A 22287-nucleotide genomic window follows, 5' to 3' on the forward strand; every position below is an offset into this window, starting at 1 on the left:
AAGGGAGACTGTCCATATTCTTTTCCAAACAAGTCCACTTCGAGAGCTTTATCTAAGAGGGACACAAGCACAAGGAGCCCCACTCCTGCGTTTTGACTGCCATGGATTACTATGTACAGAGGGGTACTTGCTTCTGCACGAACTCGTGATTTACAGGGCTGGGCTTTAGAGACCAAGTAATTCATTCACCTTGGGACATGCTCCCTTAACTACAATGGTGTGTGGTCCCTCATGCATACCAACATGTTGAATCAAAGGAATGAAAAAAAAAACTCAGTTTCTATTAATGGAGCATCACCTAAGTATTAATGATGCTATCTAAACATCCAACACTAAAAACCTTCTAAAATAAGGAAGCAATTTTATAAGCATTGATAATAATCTCAAAATTGTAGTGTTTAGGAAAAAGATCAGAGTACAAGGGCCCGTGTATAGTATGCTGTCACTGTGTAAATAATTTTGAAATAAGTCTCTAGAAAAATGCACAAAGAAAATGTAATCCTGGCTATGACTTTTTCCCTTAAGAAAGGAACTAAGAGCCTGGAGAGATGGTTCAGTATGTAAGAGCACTAGCTAATGTTACAGAGGACCTGAGTTCATTTCCCAGCACCCACATGGAGGATAAGAACCATCTGTAACTCTGGTTTCATGAGGCCCAATGGCCTTTTCTGAAAGCTTCCTCAGACACTAGACATGCACATGGTACACACACTTAAATGCAAGAAAAACACTCATATTCATGAAATGAAAATATGTGAATCTTAAAAAGAGAAATAAAATGGTGAATTAACAACAACAAAAAAAATAGAAAGGGAGAAACCAGGAATTTGATGGAAAAAAAAAGTCTCTGAATATCATTTTGCACCATTTGAATTTTTAACTAGGTACTAATAATTCCCATTTGAAACCAAAGTAATTGTTTTCTTGGTGTGAAAAATATAGACACGATTAGAATGATGTCAGTTATGTATGAATCGGTTTAATCTTTTCTATCTCATAAATTTCCCTTGCCTAATCTAGCTAGAGGCAGAGTAGATGATCACTTTACTCATTGTCCTCTCCTTCCTCTGAATTAGCAATGTGCAGGTCTGTTTGTGTGTGTGTGTGTGTGTGTGTGTGTGTGTGTGTGTGTGTGCGCGCGTGTGCGCGCACGCACATGTTGTAGCACGTGCTTTACAGGTCTGACCCATCACTTCAGCAGATTTTTTTAAACTCTGGCCTTTTTTTTTAATTTGCTTTGGTATTCGTTATGTCAGACTGAAATAATAATTGGGTCCTTTCAGAACTCTGGATTCTAGCTCCTGGGATTTTCCTGGGCCTGATTCATATTCTACCTAATTCAAAACCCTTCTTCCTGTGAGTGCTTTATCAGCATGGAGAACAGACTTTTCCTTTCACTTCATAGGATGTGAATCAGAACCAAGTAAATTCCCCTGGATTAGAGTAAGCTTTGTATTTACACATTTTTGAGTATGTTATTCTCTAAACTGTACCATAAAAGTTTTGCTAACATTTTCAGGAGTGATGCACTTTGATTGGGACAGAGCAAATAGGTCAATGTGAGATAGAAAAGGATTGAAAAGTCATAGGATTGACCACTCAAACAAAACCTTATAATCTCATTTCTCAGTCAGCTAGGGTCCTAGCACAGAATTTTCCAAACATGCTACAAAATTTTTCCTATCAGTCCCACATATCTGAATGTGTAATAATTGACCTATTTGGAAGAACAGATCTCTCCTCCCCCACTCTGTCTTTCCACATAGGGGATGTTAACTGACTTTCCACACCAGGTAAAAGCCTCCAGGGCCTTGTGATTTTGTGATTTAGACTGAATTGTCAATGCTCCTCTGCTGCTTATGAACCGCCTGTTCTTTAATGGACAGTCCATTAAAATGAAGGCTCTGACTCTGTAGTACTGAGGTTGTGCACTTCTAACAAGTACACAATGGTGCCAGTGCACAAGGGAATGTTAATCAGAAAGGCTCTGGAGTGGTCTTAATGGAAACGAGCCACAGCAAGCAGTGTCATTTACAAGCATGTGCAAGCACGCTTGGACACAGGAAAGAGGGGGGCAGAATATACAGCCACATAAAGAAAGTTCCAGGGAACAGAAGCAGACTGGCATTTTGGTTCGAAGCATGCAGTCAGATCAACTCTATTGCAAGCCACAGCACCGTCTTTTGTGGTCTCTGTGACCTTGGAAAGTAACCTAACCAGGTTGAACATCTGTTCTTTAAACACTGAAAAATAACATTAATAGATTCAACATTATGATTATTCTGACATGTTTGTGGCCAAGAAACAGTCAGCTGTAGGCAGTTTGACCCTGTGGAATGGTTCTGAATAGGAAAATGTACCGTGTGTGTATGATAATTATAACATAGTGCCTGACATCACCTAACAAGATACTTTCTTGTATGTGCTGTTTTCTTCTAAGACCTGTTTGTGTGCACATATGTTGCACGTGTGTCTTGAAGAGTGAGGCTGATGGGCTTGGTATGTGGTTCAGTAGTAGAGTACTTGCTTAGTACAGTCAATGCTTTGGGTTTAGTCCAAAAAGAATGAGGATGGGAAGCGATGGATATTCCCGTCTGTTACCATCTAGGTAACAATTTGTTTTTCCCCAGTTCTTCGGTCAGACTGCCCATGTGACCTTTGGAGAGCTGTTTCACCTCCCTGTGACTCCATTGTATGCCTCTATTATAAAAGCATAGTAGTTTCTACTTCATATCCTTATTGTAATATTAAGTTAATATTCTAAGGTACTTACAGAGCCCAGCACATCGAAAATGTTATATAAAAAGACAGGTGATCCTGAAGATGAAAAGAGACCGATGGAAGATAATAGGCAGCTCTACACATACTCTATCTACTCACTTTGGCCAAAATAACCTGTGGATAATTGGCTAATTTCAATAAACCACTTAATATTCACATATGAAACAACTGGTTAATAAACAAAAAGACAATACTTTTTCTTTACCTTCCTTCCTTCTTCCCTCCCCCCTTTCTTTCTTCCTTTTTAGTTTTGAGACAGGGTTTCTCTGTGTCACCCTGGCTGTCTTGGAACTCACTCTGTAGACCAAACTAGCCTCCATCTCACAGAGATTTGCTTGCCTTTGCCTCGCAAGTGCTGGGATTAGAGATGTGTGCCACCACCTCCCAGTTAAGATGATACATTTTAATGTTGTTCCCTTTCTGTGGCCCATCTTCACAATGGTGAGGGGAAAAAAAACCTATAGAAACAAAAAACCAGAATGTCAAATACAGTTTTAGGATACTGGAATTGGTATTTTCTTTTATGTATATGAGTGTTTTGCCTGCATGTATATCTGTACACCATATGTGTGCTTGTTGCCTGCAGAGACGAGAAGAAGACATCAGATCAGATCAGATCCCCTGAACTGGAATTACAAATACCATGAGCTGTCATGTGGGAATCAAACTTCTGGAAGAGCAGTGTCTTATTTACTTTTCTACTGCTGTGCTAAGATACCATGACCAAGGCAACTTAGAGATAAAGAGTCTGTTGGGGCATTACAGTTTCAGAGGGGGTGTCCAAGACGATCATGGCAGAAACATGGCAGCAGGCAGGCAGGCATGGCACTGGAGCAATAGCTGAGAGCTTACATCTTGATCCACAGGCAAGAGATAGAGAGCTAACTGGAAATAGCTGGACTTTGGAAACCCCAAAGTTTTCCCCCAGTGACACATCTCTTCCAACAAGGCCATACCTTCTAATCCTTCCCAAGCAGTTCCACCAACTGGGGACCAAGTATTCAAACCCATGTGATTTTGAACCCATTCTTGTTCAGACCACAAGCAACCAGTGCTCATTACCAATGAGCTATCTTTTCAGACCTATATTTCTTTATTTTGGGGTTAAGAAATTTAATACAAATGAAAAAAAAAGTTTCTTAGAATGTGCACATGGCTCTGGAAAAAGAAGAGTCCAAGAAAGCCCCTGGAAGCCTCTCATGGCTCCCATCACCACCTGACCCTCCCAGAAAAACTAAGCAGGTGCTAACAGGCAACAGAAGCTCTCAGTTTTATTGCTTCCTACTTACTCTATCATTCTCAATGAGAACAATTTAAACCAGTTGGAGTCTATGAAATATACTTCCTGTACTTGAATTTTAGTTTTCTATGTTCTGAAGTCATAGAACACCACTCTGGGGTCTCAGGACCAATGTACACGGATTTAGATATAAATAGTTGGCCACCCCAAGCACAATTTAAAATATTGCTCAGAGCCATTGTCTCTTATTAAATATTTTGTAATAAGCAGTATAATTCAGAAAAAAAAGTAAAGAAAGCTCTATTGATAGGGAGCAACAGTTAACGCTAAGAGGGGCAGTTGAACAGCTGTCCGCTCCTTTAGATATCTTGAACGGAGTGACTTCTAAATGGTAGTGTCCACAATTCAAGTTTGGAAGACTTGAAATGAGTAAGCTAGAGCTAGTGGTTTTCTAAATGAGATGCACCCTACAAGACATCATGGACGTATTTTACAATCTTACTTGGCTTTGGGCTGGAAGGTTTATGCTGCTTGCCCTGTACAGGTAAGATGTCACTCTTTGTGAAGGTAGGCACAGATGAAGAATGACCTTGTGGTCACAAATCTATTAGCTAAAGAAGAAATAAGTTTTGGAGGACAGCTAGTGATCTCCAACATACAAACACAAAATCATAAAATAATACTTAAGTGAGTCAGACTGAAAATTAGAAATCATGAAAAAGAAGTATCTCTTAAAATCAGTGTATTCTAACATTTTTGTAAGCTAGTTTGTGCCAGATCTCAGTATGACCATGAAACATATAATCTAAGTCCTCCAATTCTATCATTCCACCACCATAAAAAATGTTTTTAATGAATAAAGTGGCGCTGTTGTTCCTGTCCTCTGTGCCCTCTATGTGTGTTGATACCAGCATCTCCAGCACTTCACTGTATGTTGATATTCTCTGCATATAGAAGAGTGTTTACCCAAATTGTCAACTTCTCAGAAACTGGGATCACTTAGGAGACAGTCCTCCAGGCAAAAACAGCGGGAAATTATTTAGCCTCTGGGCATGCTTGTAAGAGTTTAGCATGCTTAGGTTAACTGAAGTGGGAAAATTCACCCTACACATGGACAACACCTTTCGCTAGGCATGGGTCTTGGGCTTTATAAACCAGAGAGAGTGAATTAAGAGTCATTTCCCAATTTCTAATCCCTGATTATGGATATGACATGACAGCTCCAAGCTTGTCAACATAATACGATGAACTATATTTTAAACTATAAACCTGCATAAACTTCTCCCTTGACTCGATTTTGGCAAAGCGCTCTCTCAGACAACAAAGAAATAAACTACTAATAATACTCTAGATAGTGCAAACTTGGATAGCTACTTCATAACAGCTTGCTGATTCAAGGAAGCCAAAGCATCTGAGCCAGAGTCTGCCTACCATGACCAAGACGTAGGTGTGTTCCTAACATCCCAATAGCTACATTAACAACTTTCTGCTAATGTGTGTTTACCTATTATATAAAAGGAGAGTGAAAATAAAATAGAGGCCATGATCAGGATGGCAAAGCGAGAGCTGGTCTGAGAGAGCAGCAAAGTCCAAAGCCGATATGGTTAAAAAAAAAAAAAGCAAAGCAAATAGGCAGAGGTAGAGTTGAAATAATCAAAAGTAAATGAAGAAGCAAAATGGTTTAATGTAATGTGGACTTGGTACACAAAGTTATATTGGAAAATTTGATTTTAAAATTAATAAATTGTATACAAACAAAGCATGGGTTTGGGGAGAACACCAATTTTCGTAATAATTTGCAATGAGAAAACAATGCTTAGAATCCCAGGAGAGGAAATGGCAGGCACACTAGAGAAAGGATGACTAATCAGATAACCATAGGAAGTGTGATAAGGTACTTGAGATAAGCAGAGAAGGAAAAGGACAAAACCACATCCGTGAAACAATGCATATCCAGTAAGCTGGCTTTGTGGTGTGATCTCAGCACTTGAGGCTGGAGCTTGGAAGTGGTGCAGGGTGACAGTCAATCCCCACTAATCCTCATCCGACACAAGCTCCTCCAGCTCTTATCCACATGACGGGCAATTCATGCTTGCCTGTAAATGAAAGCAAATCACCAGCAAGCGTTTGAAATGAAGAAAATCAAACGAGTCAAGTTAGAAAAGAGAAGAACACAGGGACTTAGCGACGCCTCAACACACACTACTGAGGTGAAAAGTGGGTCTGAGAGAAGTAATGTTAAAAACCAAATTAAACAAGACAGGAAGACAACAAGGATATCAACTTTGACGTGGTCTTACCAAGTTTTCTTTTTTGTTGTTGTTGTTGTTATTCATTTTGTTTTTGAGACAGGGTCTCTCTGTGTAGCCCTGGGTGTCCTGGAGCTTGCTATCTGGACCAGGCTGGCCTTGAACAGAGCTCCTTGCAAGCCACCACACCTGGCTTTATCAAATATTCATATATATGTATATATTTGTGTGTGCATGTGTGTGTATGTGTGTGTTTGTGTGTGTATGTGTATGTATGTATGTGTGTATGTATGTGTATGTGTGTGTATGTGTATGTGTATGTATGTATATATGTATGTATGCGTGTGTTTGTGTTTGGATGTGTATGTATGTATGTATGTATGTATGTATGTGTGTGTATGTGTGTGTATGTGTGTGTATGTGTATGTGTGTGTATGTGTGTGTTTGTGTGTATGTGTATGTATGTATGTATGTGTGTGTATGTGTGTGTTTGTGTGTGTATGTGTGTGTTTGTGTGTGTATGTGTATGTGTGTGCATGTGTGTGTTTGTGTGTATGTGTATGTATGTGTGTGTATGTGTGTGTTTGTGTGTGTATGTATGTATGTGTGTGTATATGTGTATGTGTGTGCATGCATGTATGTGTGTGTGTATGTATGTGTCTTTGTGTGTGTTTACATGTGTGTTTGAGTGTGCGTGTGCACATGTGTGAGAGCAGGTAGAAGACAACTTTCACGATTTGTTCTCCCCTTCCATTGTAGGTTCTCAGGATCAACTTCATGTTGTCAGGATTGCACAGCCAGTACTACCCCCCCCCCCGCTGCAATCCAAATTTTGACCCAAATTTTGCAATGTTTTCAAGCACAAATTTGATGAGGAAAATATAAATGCAAAGGAAATGCTTTTGAAATAAGGTTGTGGCTAGATTAGTAAAGAAAAATATGTCTGATACCACTGAACATGGTATTTCTATTTCTTCCAGTCAGGCATCTAGAAATGTGCAAAGACGCCCTTAAGAGAAGAGGGAAAGCACTGGTGAAGTTTACTAGATTTTTTAAAAGTCTGTATTGATAAAATCTGCATAAGCAATATTTAAAAAACCACAAATCACCACAAACTTATTGTAATATTTGTAAGCCACCTGAATGAAAGGGATAATTTCCCTAATTTGTAATGGCCTTCAAATAAATAAGAAATTTGTCAGCAATCTTTTAATTACACGTCAGCAAAGCATTTAAGCAGACACTCACAGAACAGGAAATACAAACAACACTTAGGCAAACATAAACTCAAGACATGTACTATAAACGCTAAAGTAACCAACTGAAACCAGACAGCTAATAATAAAGTAAAATGACATTTAAACAACTTTGAAATAGTTTACTAATTTTGTCTACTAATTTAGCAAAAATAAAAATCAATAATTTTGTAACTTCCTTCATTGATAGAGAATTATACAAGACTGTTTTACTGGTATGAGTGTAAGTAGATGATAGATAGATAGATAGATAGATAGATAGATAGATAGACAGATAAACAGATAATATCTATCACAGTAACAAATGAATATATCATTAACCTAGACATTTTGCTCCTAGCTATTTATCTCACAGATAATTTATATCTGGAAAAATATGCTAGATGATAAATGAGGAAGATTGTTTATGGAAGCATTGTTTTGAATAGCAGATATTAACATAATTGTCAAGGCAGGAAACTTTAATACAGTTGACTGTACTTGTGGTGATATTGTGTCCCTCAATATATTGTGAACCCTAATAAACTTATCTGGGGTGAGAGAACAGACAGCCACTAGATAGACATACAGGCCAGAAAATGGTGGCACACACACCTTTAATCCTATCCTTCTGGAGGCAGAGATCCATCAGAATCTCTATGCATTCAAAGCCACACTGGAAACAACCAGGCATGGTGACACACACCTTTAATCCCAGCACTTGAGATCTTATGTCTTGCTTAGAAAAGGCATGTAGTGAGTAGCCATCCCAGCCTTGGCCTTGAAGTTCCAACCCTATTGAGGCTTTGGTAATGGTCACGCCCACAAGGCGGGGCTGAGGGAGGAAGCTGAAGACCCAGGAGGAGAGGCTTCCCTTGGTTCTGGGACCCTAGATGCTGGAGGTAGACCGAGCAGAGTTTTCCAGAAAACACCGCCGCTGCACCATACCTTTCCCAGACCCTGCAACCTATCCCTTCATTTGTAAGTTACCCCACAAAATAAACCCCCCTTTTAACTACATGGAGTGGCCTTAATAATTTTACCAATAAAGGCACATTCCTTTAATCCCAAGAAGTGATGGCAGGAAGCAGAAAGGTATATTAAGGCATAAGGACCAGGAACTAGAAGCCTTTTAAGCTTTGAGGCTTATAGCAGCAGTTCAGCTGAGGTCCATTTGGATAAGGACTCAGAGGCTTCCAGTTTGCAGAAACAGGATCGGCTGAGAAGTTGGTGAGGAGAGGTTAGCTATGGCTTGTTCTGCTTTTCTGATCTTTCAGCTATCACCCCAATACCTGGCTCTGGGTTTGTTTTTATTAATAAGACCTTTTAAGATTCATGTTACATGTACTTTTCCTATTGGATGTGTTTTTATTAGACAGGATCTTACTAAGTTGCTGAGGCTGGATTCTCCATGATCCTTCAGATTCCCAAATGCTGAAATTACAGTGTACGACTTCCATTTTCCACCCTTCTCAAGATATTATATGCATGTGTGTGTGGATGCACATATGACCAAATTTTGCCTGTATCTATTTATGTACTATTTTCATGCATATGGTGCGTTAGATTATTGTTTGTTTCCAATACCTGATAAATAATCTGGGGAAGAAGTATTTACTTTAGTTCTGTTTCATGGCCAAGGAGCTGGAACTTGGGTCTCTGCCCATTGTGGTGGCAACTTGTGGCATGATCTGGAAGCAGAAACTGGACCTGAAGTGGGGGCTGATTATAAACCTCAAGTCCTATTCCCAGGGACCCTTCCTCTAGGCAGGCCTACCTCCCCAAGGCGCCACAACGTGTTAGAGCACCCACAGAACTAGAGAAACGGCTCAGGAATTAAGAGGATATGTTCTGTCTTAGCATGGTGACATTCACCTTTAATCCCAACACTTGGGAAGCAAAGACAGGCAGGCAGAGTTCTATGTGTTCAGGCCAATCTTGTCTACATAGTGAGTTCCAGGCCAGCCATGGGTACATAGCGAGACTCTTGTCAAAAAACAAAAATAAAATAAAAAAGTGTATGTGACTCTTGCGTAGAACCTGAGTTGATGTTTCAATAACCACTTGCTTAACTTTAGCCCCCCAGGGATATAGTTCTTTCTTCAGCATCATTGGGTACCTACATTCACGTGCACATGTGCACAGACAGAGACACAAATACACATGATTAAAAATAAAATTAAATTAAAATAAAATAAAAAACAACAACATGTCAGGCAGTGGTGCCTCACGCCTTTAATCTCAGCACTTGGGAAGCAGAGGCAGGTGGGTGTGAGATCAAAGCTAGCCCAGTGTACAGAGCTACTTCCAGGACAGCCAGGGCTACATTAAAAACAAAAACAAAAACAAACTCCATCTTGGAAAAAAATTAAAAACAAACAAACAAACAACAAAAAAAGGAAGCAACATAGAGAGAGGATCCAGTGTTTAAATAGAAGAAACTATGGTGGGTATTTCACCCTCTAGCCATATCAGAGGGTGACACTGTTATATGCTATATGGGTTCTATTTCAAATAACATTATATCTTTGACAATGTTCCATATTAGACATCTTACTTCTTATAGCATTACATCTGAATGAAAAATCAAATTTTAGTTTACTGTTGATCATCCCCATTCATACATGTAAATTTTTAGATATCCAAAATATTATAAAGTATATGTATATGCGAAAATGACAAAATGAGACCCATCATTTTGAATACTTTCAAAAACTAATAAAAATAAATAAATGTTCAAATATATAGCTTAAATCCTTCTATGCTTCTTTTTAATGATATTATGTACGCATACATACTTATACATTTTCATGTTTATACATGTCAGCAAATTTTATACAGCAAATTCAGAGAAATATTTAACTTTTTCAGAAGCCTTATCTGGGATCTAGGAGACCAGAGTGACCTTTAAGGACACACACACACACACACACACACACACACACACACACACACACGGAATTATTAAGGACATATTCAATTTGAAAGAGGAAACTGTTAAAGCAATTGCTCACCCCGGAACCAAGCCCAGCACTGGCAATATTAGGATTTAGTGCAGGGGAGACTCTTGGAAAGATTGAATCACGCTGCACGGCAAAGAAGCCACCGGCAGCCACCTGACTCTCAACAGTCACTGTTTGTAAGATCTGTGCGCATAAAATAGGACTAAACGGTGGAGAAATTCCACAATAGTCTAGTAGCTTCATGATTTTATTGCAAGTCCTGACAAGTGCTATCAGCTACGACAAAAGGTCCCTTAAAAATGAAAAATTGCAGAATTTCTTACAACAATTTTGTCTTTCACAATTCAAAATAAGGACACAGGTTCTGGATATTAGACTAGTAGATTAAGAGCCACTGTTGCCCTTGCAATGGCTGTAGAACTATGGTATCACAAGGTAAATAGCAATGGTGGGAAAAGAGATTATTAGATATTGACTTCATATGATGACACGTTGGTGACTAATGCAGTTAACTGAGTAAGTCAGGAGCCCACAGGAAAGAAAGAGTGCACTCCATCTTTATAACTGTAATATAGTTTAATAAATTGACTATCCACAAAGGATATAGAAAAAGAAATTAGTAATAACCATCTAAATTGTTCCACCTTTGAAAATAAAGGGAAGTTCATTAATAAATTACTCCAGACCAATGTGTCTGCCACAGCCAAACTGTAACTGGTGGGATAGTGTAGTACACGAATGAGAAATAATGTGGAGCTGATAGCCACCTTAGGATTAAAAAAAAAAAAAAAGACAAAATGATGGAACAGTTACAGAACCTGTCAGAGCAAGATGAAAAGGCTCAATGAATAATCTGTGCCTCAGTAGAAGAAAGTATCCATTCTACAACTGGCCAACAGAAAGAGTGAGTTAATAAAGATTCTTACTTTATTCTCATTCTTCTATTTGATCTCTTGACAATATCTCATTTTGGCCACACTCAACCAGAAATGGGGAGGAGGGTCAAGATTCTATCAGTGAAAACCTGTGGGTCATCTTCCCAGGGTATAAAGCAGAATAAGGAAGAGCAGAGAGAATTTACACAGAGGCAAAAATGAAAGCTATACAGCATAACTGTGTTTGCAAAGTATCTATGTTCATCTGTAATTCTTAAACCACCTTTTCCCTGTTAGTGGCCTTCTATATAGTGTGAAAATAATAGTTAGGTAAAGCAAGGGCTTCTTATTTTCCCTGCCAGCTGAAAGTAAAACTATATGGAGAAATGATTGCAAGTATTAAGTTTCATGGATATATCTCCATGGTCTAAGTCAAAATACCTTCTAACATTTCTCAGTCATGGGTTGATTATGCTCTTTATCAGCAGTCTCAGTGTAAAGTAAAATGGAAGGACTTTTGTCACATTAGTCATAGAAAATCTTCTCATTTCACTTGTCTCCCATGTCCCATGGGGTCTAAGGGGACTTTGTGGATTCAGTTGCTCAAGCCAATAGCAATGCTGTTTGAACGTAATGTATAATACAAAAATGGACAATTATCACAGTCATCACAATCCACACAGCCCATAGTCTATTGCCTAATTACTATGCCAAAATGTGACCAATCAAAGAAGTATGAACAAAGAAACAAGGGAGTTGGAGCAAATGGCTTAGCAATTGAGAGCACTCATGTACTGCTCTTGCAGAGGACTTGGGTTCAGTTCCCAACATACACATGACAGCTCACAGAGGACAGTAACATCAGTTCCAGGGGATCCAACATCCTCTTCTGACTTCTGTGGAACAAGGAACATGTACGGTACACATACACATGTGCAGGCAAAACACTCACACACATAAAAATAAAAATTAATAAATTTTAAAGAGTCAATGCTCACTTCAGAAAACATGTACTTTCATTGGTGCAAGGAGCAGATATTATGCAACCAGCAACTGAGAGGATCAAAAAATACACCTTACGTCCAGAACATGAAGGGAACCATTCTTCTAGGAAAGGTTCGCTGTTACACATCATAAAATGGTACCAAACTAAGGCTGGCATCTGTCATCAACTTTTCTTCTTATAAAGAAGAGTATCTCCCCCCATCTCGTCAATAAAGATCTGTCTACTATCACTCCCATTTTTTAAGTTCACGATTTCTATAATTTAATATAGTTTAAAAATAAAGCAAACTTTCCGTAGAAATTGGGGTCTACTTCGCAAACCTAAACAGTTTTTTTCTGTAAAAACTAGACTACTTTAAATACACTGGACAAAGTACATATATGGTGACATTTAGGGCAAGGAGCTCAACAGCTTGAAGCCAACCTGGGCAAGGCCCACTTGAAAAAGAAAAGAAAAGAAAAGAAAAGAGAGATTTGTAAAAGAGAAAGAGGAGAGAAAAGAAAAATGAATTTCAGGACAAATAGAAGAAGTGGAGTAGAGAAATAAATTTAGAAAGAGGGAGAAAACCAGTTCACTTCTGTGGCAGGAGGATTGTCACAAGTTTGAGGCCAGTCTGGGATAAAGACTGAGACACTGTGCCAAATACACCTTTTTGAAAAGGATGAAGAGGAAGAATGAGCAAACAAAGAAAAGAATGGGATTCTATTACTAGCATACGATATATATATATATATATATATACTGAGGAAACAAGTGAATACTTTTCTAGTGAGAACAGGAGAAAAGAGGGTTATGCCATGGATCATCTTCTGGCCTGCCCCAAGGGTGAGAATATTGCTAAACTCCCTGAGTAGTCATACAGACCTACCAATGACCTCACACACATTTCCTACTAAATGAAAGATGCCCCAGTCTTAATCCAACCTAGGATTTCCCGAACTGCACATGAAGATACTGTTCAGATCGTCAGCATTTAAATACGTGGAAAAAAGATTTAAAAAAAAAGAAAAAAAAAACCTAGGAAGCCCTTCAGCCCATAGGAATTTCCACCAAGATGCCCTGGCCTGATGGTTGCCCCAGGTAGGCCTCAGTAGTCTTCAAGAAGGTGACAGCAAAGAGCTACAAGAGGAAATCTGTGTCAAAACTCCTTTAGTAGGGAACATTCCTGTGTGGTTATAGTGATATGTACAGGTCCAAGAAAACTCAGCTTCCTCCAATGCATGAGTAAGCGGTAGAACCTGCAGCAGTCTGCACTGTGCCTCAGTGGTTTGAAACCTGAATTATTCCCTTGGTCTCATTGTCCTTTTCCCCCATTCTGAAGACTGATTGCTCTATGCCCTCTCCCTGTACCTCACCCCTTGATTCCATTCTTACCTCAGTTTGGGGGTGGGGGTTGCTGTTTTTGTTTGTTTGTTTTTGTGTTTTGTTTCACCTGTTTGTTTTCTTGTTTTGTTTTGAGTTTAGAGTTGGCATTGTTATATTAACTTCATATGCTTCACAGTTGAAGATTAGATAGTTATAGTTAAAGTTTAGATAGTTATAGTTTTCCTTGTTAAGAATTTTAGAAAAGAAACTCACTAAAGAGGTGTAAGTATATAAATTTGAAAGACATTATAAGATAGTTCTGTAAGTAATATAAGTAAGGATAGAAAGTGAATCAGGTACATTTTGGACTTACCAAAATAGGATAGGTAATGGAATTATTTTCTCTGAATTTGTCAAATGCAAATGGACTAGACATTGTTTAGGTATTTATTGCTTATATATATTGTATATAGTTATTGTACTTTTTGTATATAGTTTTTCTTATATTAGTTATACAAACACTGAACAAATCAATATTACAAAACATGCCCTGGTTTAAGGATCTCATCAAAGAGAGAGACAGAGAGTTGGAAAACAAAATATGGTGTAATTAAACACCATAAAATAAAAGCCAAAAACAAAAAACAAAAAAACCACAGCTTCAAAGTTGATACACAGGTAGGAGAAATGTAAAATGGGGTTAGCATTGTACAACTCAAGCCAATATCTTAGAGGCTGAGATTGTGGTAGGAGTCCTGAAAACCAAGGTGGGGTGGGGAGAAGGGTTGCACAGGCTGATCTGTGTCCTTGGGTGTATGTGACATCTCTCTTGCTCCCCCCACCCTGAATATACATGACACATCACCACAACTCTCCTAAAACCTCTTCCTTCTCCTCCCTTGACATTAGAATCCCACACTATCGGTTTAGTATAACCAATGCAATGATAAGGTTCTGTGTATGAGAGACAAAGGTGCAAAAATCCTAAAAGGATTCTGTCTCACTGGATTCCAGGACTTAGTTCTTTTGAACCCCAGTCTGTGTTAGCACGACCAAAAGTTGTTTTCCTGAGAAAGCCTGGCATCACATATCTGTGATCAGAATCCCATAAGATTTGGAAGAGGCAAGTTCAGAGAATGTTCAGAGTCTATTATCTTAGAATACTGTTTGAGGGAAGCCTGGGAAAATGAAGGGGGAGGCTAGAAAGAGCTTGGAGTCAACATGGGGGCAATGGGTGAAAATCTTAAAGTAACTGTGAGTCTACCAAAAAGGTCAGGGTGGGGGGCAGTCAATGTAACTGAAATGACATAAGATGTCACATAATCACCAGTAAGGAAACTGGATACCAAGGGACAAATATGTAGGTGATGTGCTTAGCAAGGAGGTAACTTCTAAAATCACTGAAGGGGGCTCCATGCCTTCCTCGGACCTACGGAGACCTTAGACATGCATTTTAAAGGAGAAACAAAAGACGGCAGGTAGGCTAGGTGCACCCTTGGGGGAATGCAAGCCAAACCTTATGGGGGGGGGACAAGTTGCTGTCTGACATTCTTGCCCCCCATCAGCAATTACTGCTGGGCCCTGAAGCAAGGAAATCTGCCTAAAAGTTTCCGAGCAGAAAAGCAGTATAACTGAAGTGACCTGAAAGACCACACAATTACCAGTCAAGACATTGGTTCCCTACAGGGCAAGGCAAACGAGCTGGGCCGTCAAAATCAGCCACCATTTCCTTTCCTTTGTCCCTTGGAACTATACCAATTCAGTGACCAAATTGGGATCTTCTGCCTATGCAATGTCTAACTGCTGATCAGAATCACGTCTGATGTCACACCAGATGAATCAGGCTTTGGCATCTTCCCACATCACTTCGAGAAGTAGCGATGGGAAGGGGGTGGGGTGGTGGGGTAGGAAGCCGCGTTCCAGGCAAGTTATTATCATAGCTTAAGTTTAAAACTTTCAGGGGTCCAGAAAAGTATGTCTTTAAAGTCATCAGCAAAGCGGATGCTTTCTCACACCCTCCCGCTGCTTCTGCTGTCTTCGATCCCTAGTCCCAACGCTAACGCCAGAGAGCTGGGTCCAGCTGTTGAAGACGTTCTGGGAAAAGTTCACCCTGGCGCCAATCTATGCCTTCCCTGCATCATTTACCAATCCCTGTGCTCCTTCCCTGGCTCAGCGTGGTCTGTGACATTTGCAGGGACTCACGTGGAGCGCCCAACCTCATGGTTCTGAGCGATGACTCCTAGGAACTTCCCAAGGACCAGATTGATGCAGGCTCTGACACGCAAAGGGGGGAGGGGGAAGTGAACTGAGTGTTAGGAGGGCCTGGGGCAGCCGGCTGAGCTCCAGCAGAGTAGGGGTTCATCTCAACAGCTGGGTCGATTTCAGTCTTCATTCCCTGCTCCGGGTACTGGCACTGCTCCAATCAGAAGGCTGCTAGACATCCTCTCAGGCGCTCTCCCTGATTCACTTGGCTGCTCGTCTTGTACTTCCTTTCCTGGAGCTACAAGGGTTTGAAGTACAAATCCGAACCCGCCACCTAGATCCTTTCTCCATCCCTGCCATTGGTGCTGGGACACATGCCTGAGGCGATTCAAAGTTTCCCAAGCTGGTTGCGGGAGTGGGTGGGCAGGGAGCCTGAGCTGCTGCAGATAGCTGGTCAGAAGCCATGCCTACTCCAGGAGGTAAGCATGCTGGACAGGTCCCCAGCGAGCGTATAGCTGCAGACCAGACGTCACTGTGCACCTTACGAGAGACCCCACTACTCCTCATGGAGCATCTCCACTCCACAAAAGCCTAGATAATGGAGTTATGAAGGTCACTGGGTGCTTGACTTTATGCCTTTAGAAAATGATTACAGCTTTAGAATTGGACAGAGGAGTCCCCAGTCCATGACGTACCTCCTCCCCACGAGCTTAAGTGCTCGTCCTAAAGTTTTTGAAGATGAGACTCATTGGACATTTCCTCATATATTTCAATCTCTCATTGTTCCTGTTCCCACTGTTTTGGCTACAATTCCCCCAATGGCAGTCTAATGCCTTCAGTAGAAGTTATCTTAGCCCAAGGCTGCACTCACTCTCCAAAACGTATCATGCATTGAACACCGAGTTCCTCGGTAGCCATGAAGAGGGAAAGCACCAGCTTGAACTTGACAAAGCAAATGTTCAGGGTGTGCAGGATGGCAAATCATCAGTAACAATCCCTTGGAGTGGCTGTGGGTGGCAGAAGGTGTTTTTCCCTTCTGCAGAAAGGATCAGTCACAGAAACTGCCCAGTAGGAGAAAGATGTCAAAATGATGATAGGGTATCCATCTCTAATAGCACATAACAAGCATGTAACAAGTGTTCAGGGCAAAGCTAAAAAAGGAGAAAGGTGAGGGAAATTCCTGATGATTTTGCTACTGTTAAAATTCCATAGATTTGGCTAGCCCTATTTCTTTTCTTTTACATCATCAATTTAGAATTCTATAAAGAAAGAATGACATCAAAGAAAATCATTGGCCTAGAAGAAAAGAGCCCGTAGGCGTTTAGGTGTTATATATATGGAGCCAGAAAGCACTGGAGCATCAGGGAGACTCCAACTTGAGGCAACAGCATGGGTGAATATGGACCTTGTGTGGACTGGGAAGGGGAGGGAAGGGCTGGTGCCTGAGCACAGTCCTCGCATGTCTAGAAGCTGTCCATGCTTGGAGGGGAAAGTTCCGTGGGAAACAGTTGGGACTGGGCTTCAGTGAACATTTTCTTACCATGTTCTTTTCAGTTCTTCTCAGGGACCTCTTCATCTTGCAAGTTGTACAGTTGGTGCTAACTTACAACTTTTCTAACTGTAACTTCAAGAAGATTTCAAATATATATTCTGAAGCAGTTTTTCCTGACCTGAAAGAATATTTGAATGGGGTAAGTGAAGAGATTTTTTTTTTTGAAGTATATATATTCTCATGGGAAAAGAAAGTAAAGATACATGTCACACAAACAACAATTCAGCTTTCAAGGAAAGGAAAATAATTTGGAAAAACTATCCCAAAACTTTCTTAGAAGGGGCATTTGAAATACCTTAGCATATAAAATGTGTATCCTCATTGCTTTTATGGAGCAAGCAGAAGCTGGTAATGGTTATGGATATTGGTCTACTCCTTGTTCCAAAGGGGGAATCCTTGTGAGATAAGAACTCAGGGGTGAAGACCGCTAAGAAGTGGAGCTATGTTTTATCGCTTTCTAGTGTTCTAGATATTTCAGGATACGGTTATGAGATGAAAAAGTTTAAAATTTTTAAAATATATAGGAGTAACTGCTTTTCTGATAATTCGCATCCTTAGATACAGTGTGAATGAGTGCCAACTACGAAAGGCTATAAAGCAGTTTGTAGACATTCAAAGAACAGTCCTTGGCTGGAGGTGGTTAGTAAGCGCTAGGTGCAGGCATTCATGCTTGGGTGGGGCTAGGGCTCTCTCTCTGAAAGCTAGCAAAATCATAAAACTAAATGTTTCACCACTTTGTCCATCACATAGGGTCAAATCACTGGGTCGAAACTACTTTTAGAGATCTCTGGAAGCCTGGAAGCAAAGGGCCAGGGAACGATTTTTCTCTCCAATTTAGATCTTTATCCTAATTTGCTTTCTTCCAGAACACATTCAACCAAACCGAGACCTGTGACAACTCGGTGAGTAAAGTGGTCAGCAGTGCTGGCTTTCCCCAGGGGTGACGGGCATCCGGGAAGGGAATGGGGAAGAGCACCAGGCGGTAGCTGAGCTCCAGGACATGCTGGCTGCTGAGCCGAGAGGAGACATCTGGGCTGCCAGAGCAAGGCTGCAGTCAGTCTAGGACGCCACTTCTCCTTTTAAAAGGAGAAAGCTGTAGAAACCCGCTCCAGCCCCGGGGAATAAAAGGCCAATGGGAAACCCGGAGAAACGAAGTCGAAACAGCTCCCGGGGTCCCGGGGCATCTACTGTCAGCGCAGGCTCTTGACAACTACTTCGGAGGCTGGGCGGAGCCAGCAGGGGTGGAAGCCCTTCCAGTAGGCGCTCTCGGCTACCCTTGCCAGGCCCCTCCCTCCTGGGGGTTGATTGCATTTCCCTCTCTCAACCCAGACTCTGGATTCCCATTCCTGACTCCTTCGTCTGTCTTCCGTTCCTCTCCCCATCCCCTCCCTGCCCCCTTTCATTCAGTTTTTAATTTCTGGCGTTTTCTTTGCTCCCTGAACTTTGCCGCTTGTGAGCAGACAGATTGTCTCATGAAAATCGAGTACCATACTCTCAATCCTATTCCGGGCTGCCCGTCACTCCCCAAGAAAACATTCGCCTTGAGAACGAAGGAGGCCCTCATTAACCAATGCCCAGGCTACTCTGAAACTCAGGTAAGCCCAAAGCATCAAATTCCAGCTTTGCAATGAGTGGGAAGAAGGGAGACATGAATTAACTTGGGGCTTTAAGGGCAGTGATTTTTTTTTTTTTTTAATTCTGATTTTATCTTTTCGGGAGCAAATGAGCCAGGTGACCGGTCCGTTGAGCTTACCTTGACCGAGACACCCAAACACAGTATACTATTAGAGTTATAATACTGTTATATTTAGAGTTCTATTATTTTGTTGTTCTTCGGTTTGAATTTTGGTTGTGAATACAAGTTGGTGTTTCAAGGTGTGATCAGTGATCCTCTCTCCTATGTCAGCAGATATGACAGTTCAAAAACTCAATTCCAGGGCACACAATCAGCACCTCCAAAATTCCTGGGTTGGTGCCCCTTAAATGGTTGCTGTTCTTTCTGTGCCTAGACAGTCGCTTTGTAGCTATGTGCTTTCCCTTAATATTTACCTTCCTCCCCACCCTAGTCCGCTTTGCCCACTTCGCTGCTTGTGTGGATGGAATTGCAATCTCTTTTTCATAGATCACATGTGTATGCAGTTAGATATAGAGATAAATGAATGGAGAATTAAGAGTAGGAGCTACGGAGACAGCCTGCCTGACTTTGAGCTGCAGAGATTTGGATAAAGTATTTAGCCTGGGGTGCTTTGGTAAAGCAAGTATGATACCATTGCATCCTATGCAGGGCTATTATGGGAACTAAATGAGTCAGCACATGTAAAAGAAAGCATTTAGAACAGTGCCTGGCACATAATAATAGTTCCTCAACATTTACTTCACTTGACAAGTGGAATATTTGTTTTCGTGATATATGTGTGTATGCATGCATATATGTATACGTAGCTACACACGTAAACTTGTTAACTTAGTGGACTTTGTCTGTAACTTGAATGTAAATGTAAATAAGACTGTCATGTTTTCATCAGGCTGGAAGTGGAAGCCACCTAGGTTGAGCTTGCCTGATAAAAACAGTACTAGGCAGCCATGTGAAAAACCTGTCCAGCTCTCTGCCTTCTTTTCATGGAGACCCCAATAAATCTGCAGATAGACACAATATAATTTATTAATAGATCCAGAGCCCAGGAGACAAATTTGATTAACTCTGTAGGCTTTGTGTGGAAAGGGGAGAATCTGGAGTAATTTATCCCAGCATCTTCCCAGCCCAGAGGTGAAGCCAGAGAAGACTGTAAGAAAATTCTATCCCTGGGTGCTCAGTCTGTCATGGCTCTAGGGCAATTCATTTGGAGAATTATCCCAGAATCCTCTTCAGAGTGGACCTTTAGGTATCGTGAGGTGGATGTGTGAGTAAGAAAACTTTGGTTTCGAAGAACAACTGAGTTTGTTGAATTATGCCTGCCAAAACACAAATGACAGCTTGTGCCCTCTGGGAGCTTATCTTGTCAAAGAGATCATGAAACTGCAATTTTATTCATTCATTTAATTATGCAATAAATGTCTAATGTGTCTTATGTATAAAACTCTGTACTCAGTGTTTTGGGGAATACCCATGATGCAATAGCAGTGAGAGCCAAGTGAAAGGACACCTACTTTGAAGTCCAGAAGAGTTTCAGAAGGAACTGTCTGAGCCATGAGCAGAGGCTTTACAGAGGGGGTGCTGAGAGGCAGGGCATTCCTTTGGAGAAGCATATGCAGTCATACAGTGGACAAGTATTTGGGGAATTTCTTGGGAAAGGGATATAAATAGTAACATAAGCTGTCACTTGCCAGTTGTTAAAGAGAGCAAAAACTGATGTTGAGCATTTTCTCCTGTTTCACAGAGAAACAATCCTCAGGAAATGAAGCAAGAAGATAAAAACATCTGCCTGAATCAAACCTCCCAAATACAATGTCTGTGGTTTATCTTCCGTCAAACTCTATGATATTAAACTTATCTTTTGTTTTATAGTATGGAAATATATCATGTTTTAGTAGATATAATACTAAGGGTGTGACATTTAAAAGAACACTAATGTTTAGTCTTTAATTATAGAAGGGATTCTTAACTTATTTTTGGCAAATTGCTACTGTTTAGTGTAGGCGCTTTAATGGGAGATGAGCATGGCCCCTCTAACGTCAATGGAAATATCTGCACTGGTGATGACCACCTTCTGAGCAGGTGCCTTATCTACACCTGCAGACAATACTCTAGGGCAAACCTAAAAGTGTAATAGGGAAGGGAATTGAAAGAGGAAAAAACAAAGGTTGGAACCAACGACAGCATCTAAACTCTGTTTAACAGCAAGAATTTTTCTATCTGTAATGATTCTTCTAACATTCTTATATTTGGCTAAGAAGAAAATGGCAGCAGAGGAAATTGTACAAGCAGATAGTGCCACAATGAAGCAGTCTGGAAGAAGCTTGTGGAATGTACAGCTGTGAATGCACTGTAAATCCAGCTTTAAAGGTGGCCTAACAGACAACAGCCCCTGAAGTGCTCTGTGCAGCTACCAGACATATATTTAAAGTTGTATGTAATGTATTTCTAATTTATTTTGTGAGCACTTTTGAAAGTACACATGCTGCTTTGTAACGGATGTATTTCTTAATAAAATAATTCTCACGCTACTTTCTTATGAATGGTGTTTTTAATTGGTTAAACATTTTTCACACATACTTTTCTGGGTGACATCACTGCTGTTCACATCTTTACCTCCACTCGTGCCAACATCCCATTGGCCACACTTCCTTTTATATGCTACTGACCCTCCCTGCAGGAGAAAAAGTCTTCATAGATAGTTGGCTGAAAATATTTAGACATATGATTGGAGTGCATCATTTTTCACACTAGTAACTTTACACTATTGTGGAATGTCCCGTGCCTTGGTATAGATAAAACAGGCAAAGGTGAACAGTAGGTGTGAATTCTTTGTGGTGCACCTGTTGGAAAGCACCCTCCCCTTTGCCCTCAGATTTTCTTTCTGAGCACTGCTAGGAAAGGCAACCCTGGATGCAGAGCTCAGGCCGAGTAACAGTATACGGAAGCAGCTTCTCCCCACTCCCACCCACCATGAGTAGAGATGTCCACCTGAAACTGATTTGAGTGCTGAAGCTAAGCCACCAAAGAAAAGAAAAATCAAATGTCCTCAACATTTTCTTTTTTCTTTTTTGGTTTTTCGAGACAGAGTTTCTCTGTGTAGCTTTGTGCCTTTCCTGGAACTCACTTGGTAGCCCAGGCTGGCCTCGAACTCACAAAGATCTGCCTGCCTCTGCCTCCCGAGTGCTGGGATTAAAGGCGTGTGCCGCCAACGCCCAGCTGCCCAAACCTGTCTTACTCACCAAA

The 22287-nt window shown here is 40.7% G+C and overlaps 1 protein-coding gene across 1 annotated transcript; it reads left to right on the forward strand.

The window, feature by feature from the left end:
- Positions 1–16230: 16230 nt before the first annotated feature.
- On the forward strand, positions 16231–21562 carry LOC118594958 (thymic stromal lymphopoietin). Its single transcript, XM_036205204.1, has 5 exons — positions 16231–16335; positions 18275–18310; positions 18431–18664; positions 18869–19003; positions 20786–21562. The coding sequence occupies exons 1-5, from the start codon at positions 16231–16233 to the stop codon at positions 20885–20887; spliced, it is 612 nt and encodes a 203-aa protein (XP_036061097.1). The 3' UTR covers positions 20888–21562.
- Positions 21563–22287: the final 725 nt, after the last annotated feature.

The sequence above is a fragment of the Onychomys torridus genome, chromosome 13, assembly GCF_903995425.1.
Source record: "Onychomys torridus chromosome 13, mOncTor1.1, whole genome shotgun sequence".
NCBI lineage: Eukaryota > Metazoa > Chordata > Mammalia > Rodentia > Cricetidae > Onychomys > Onychomys torridus.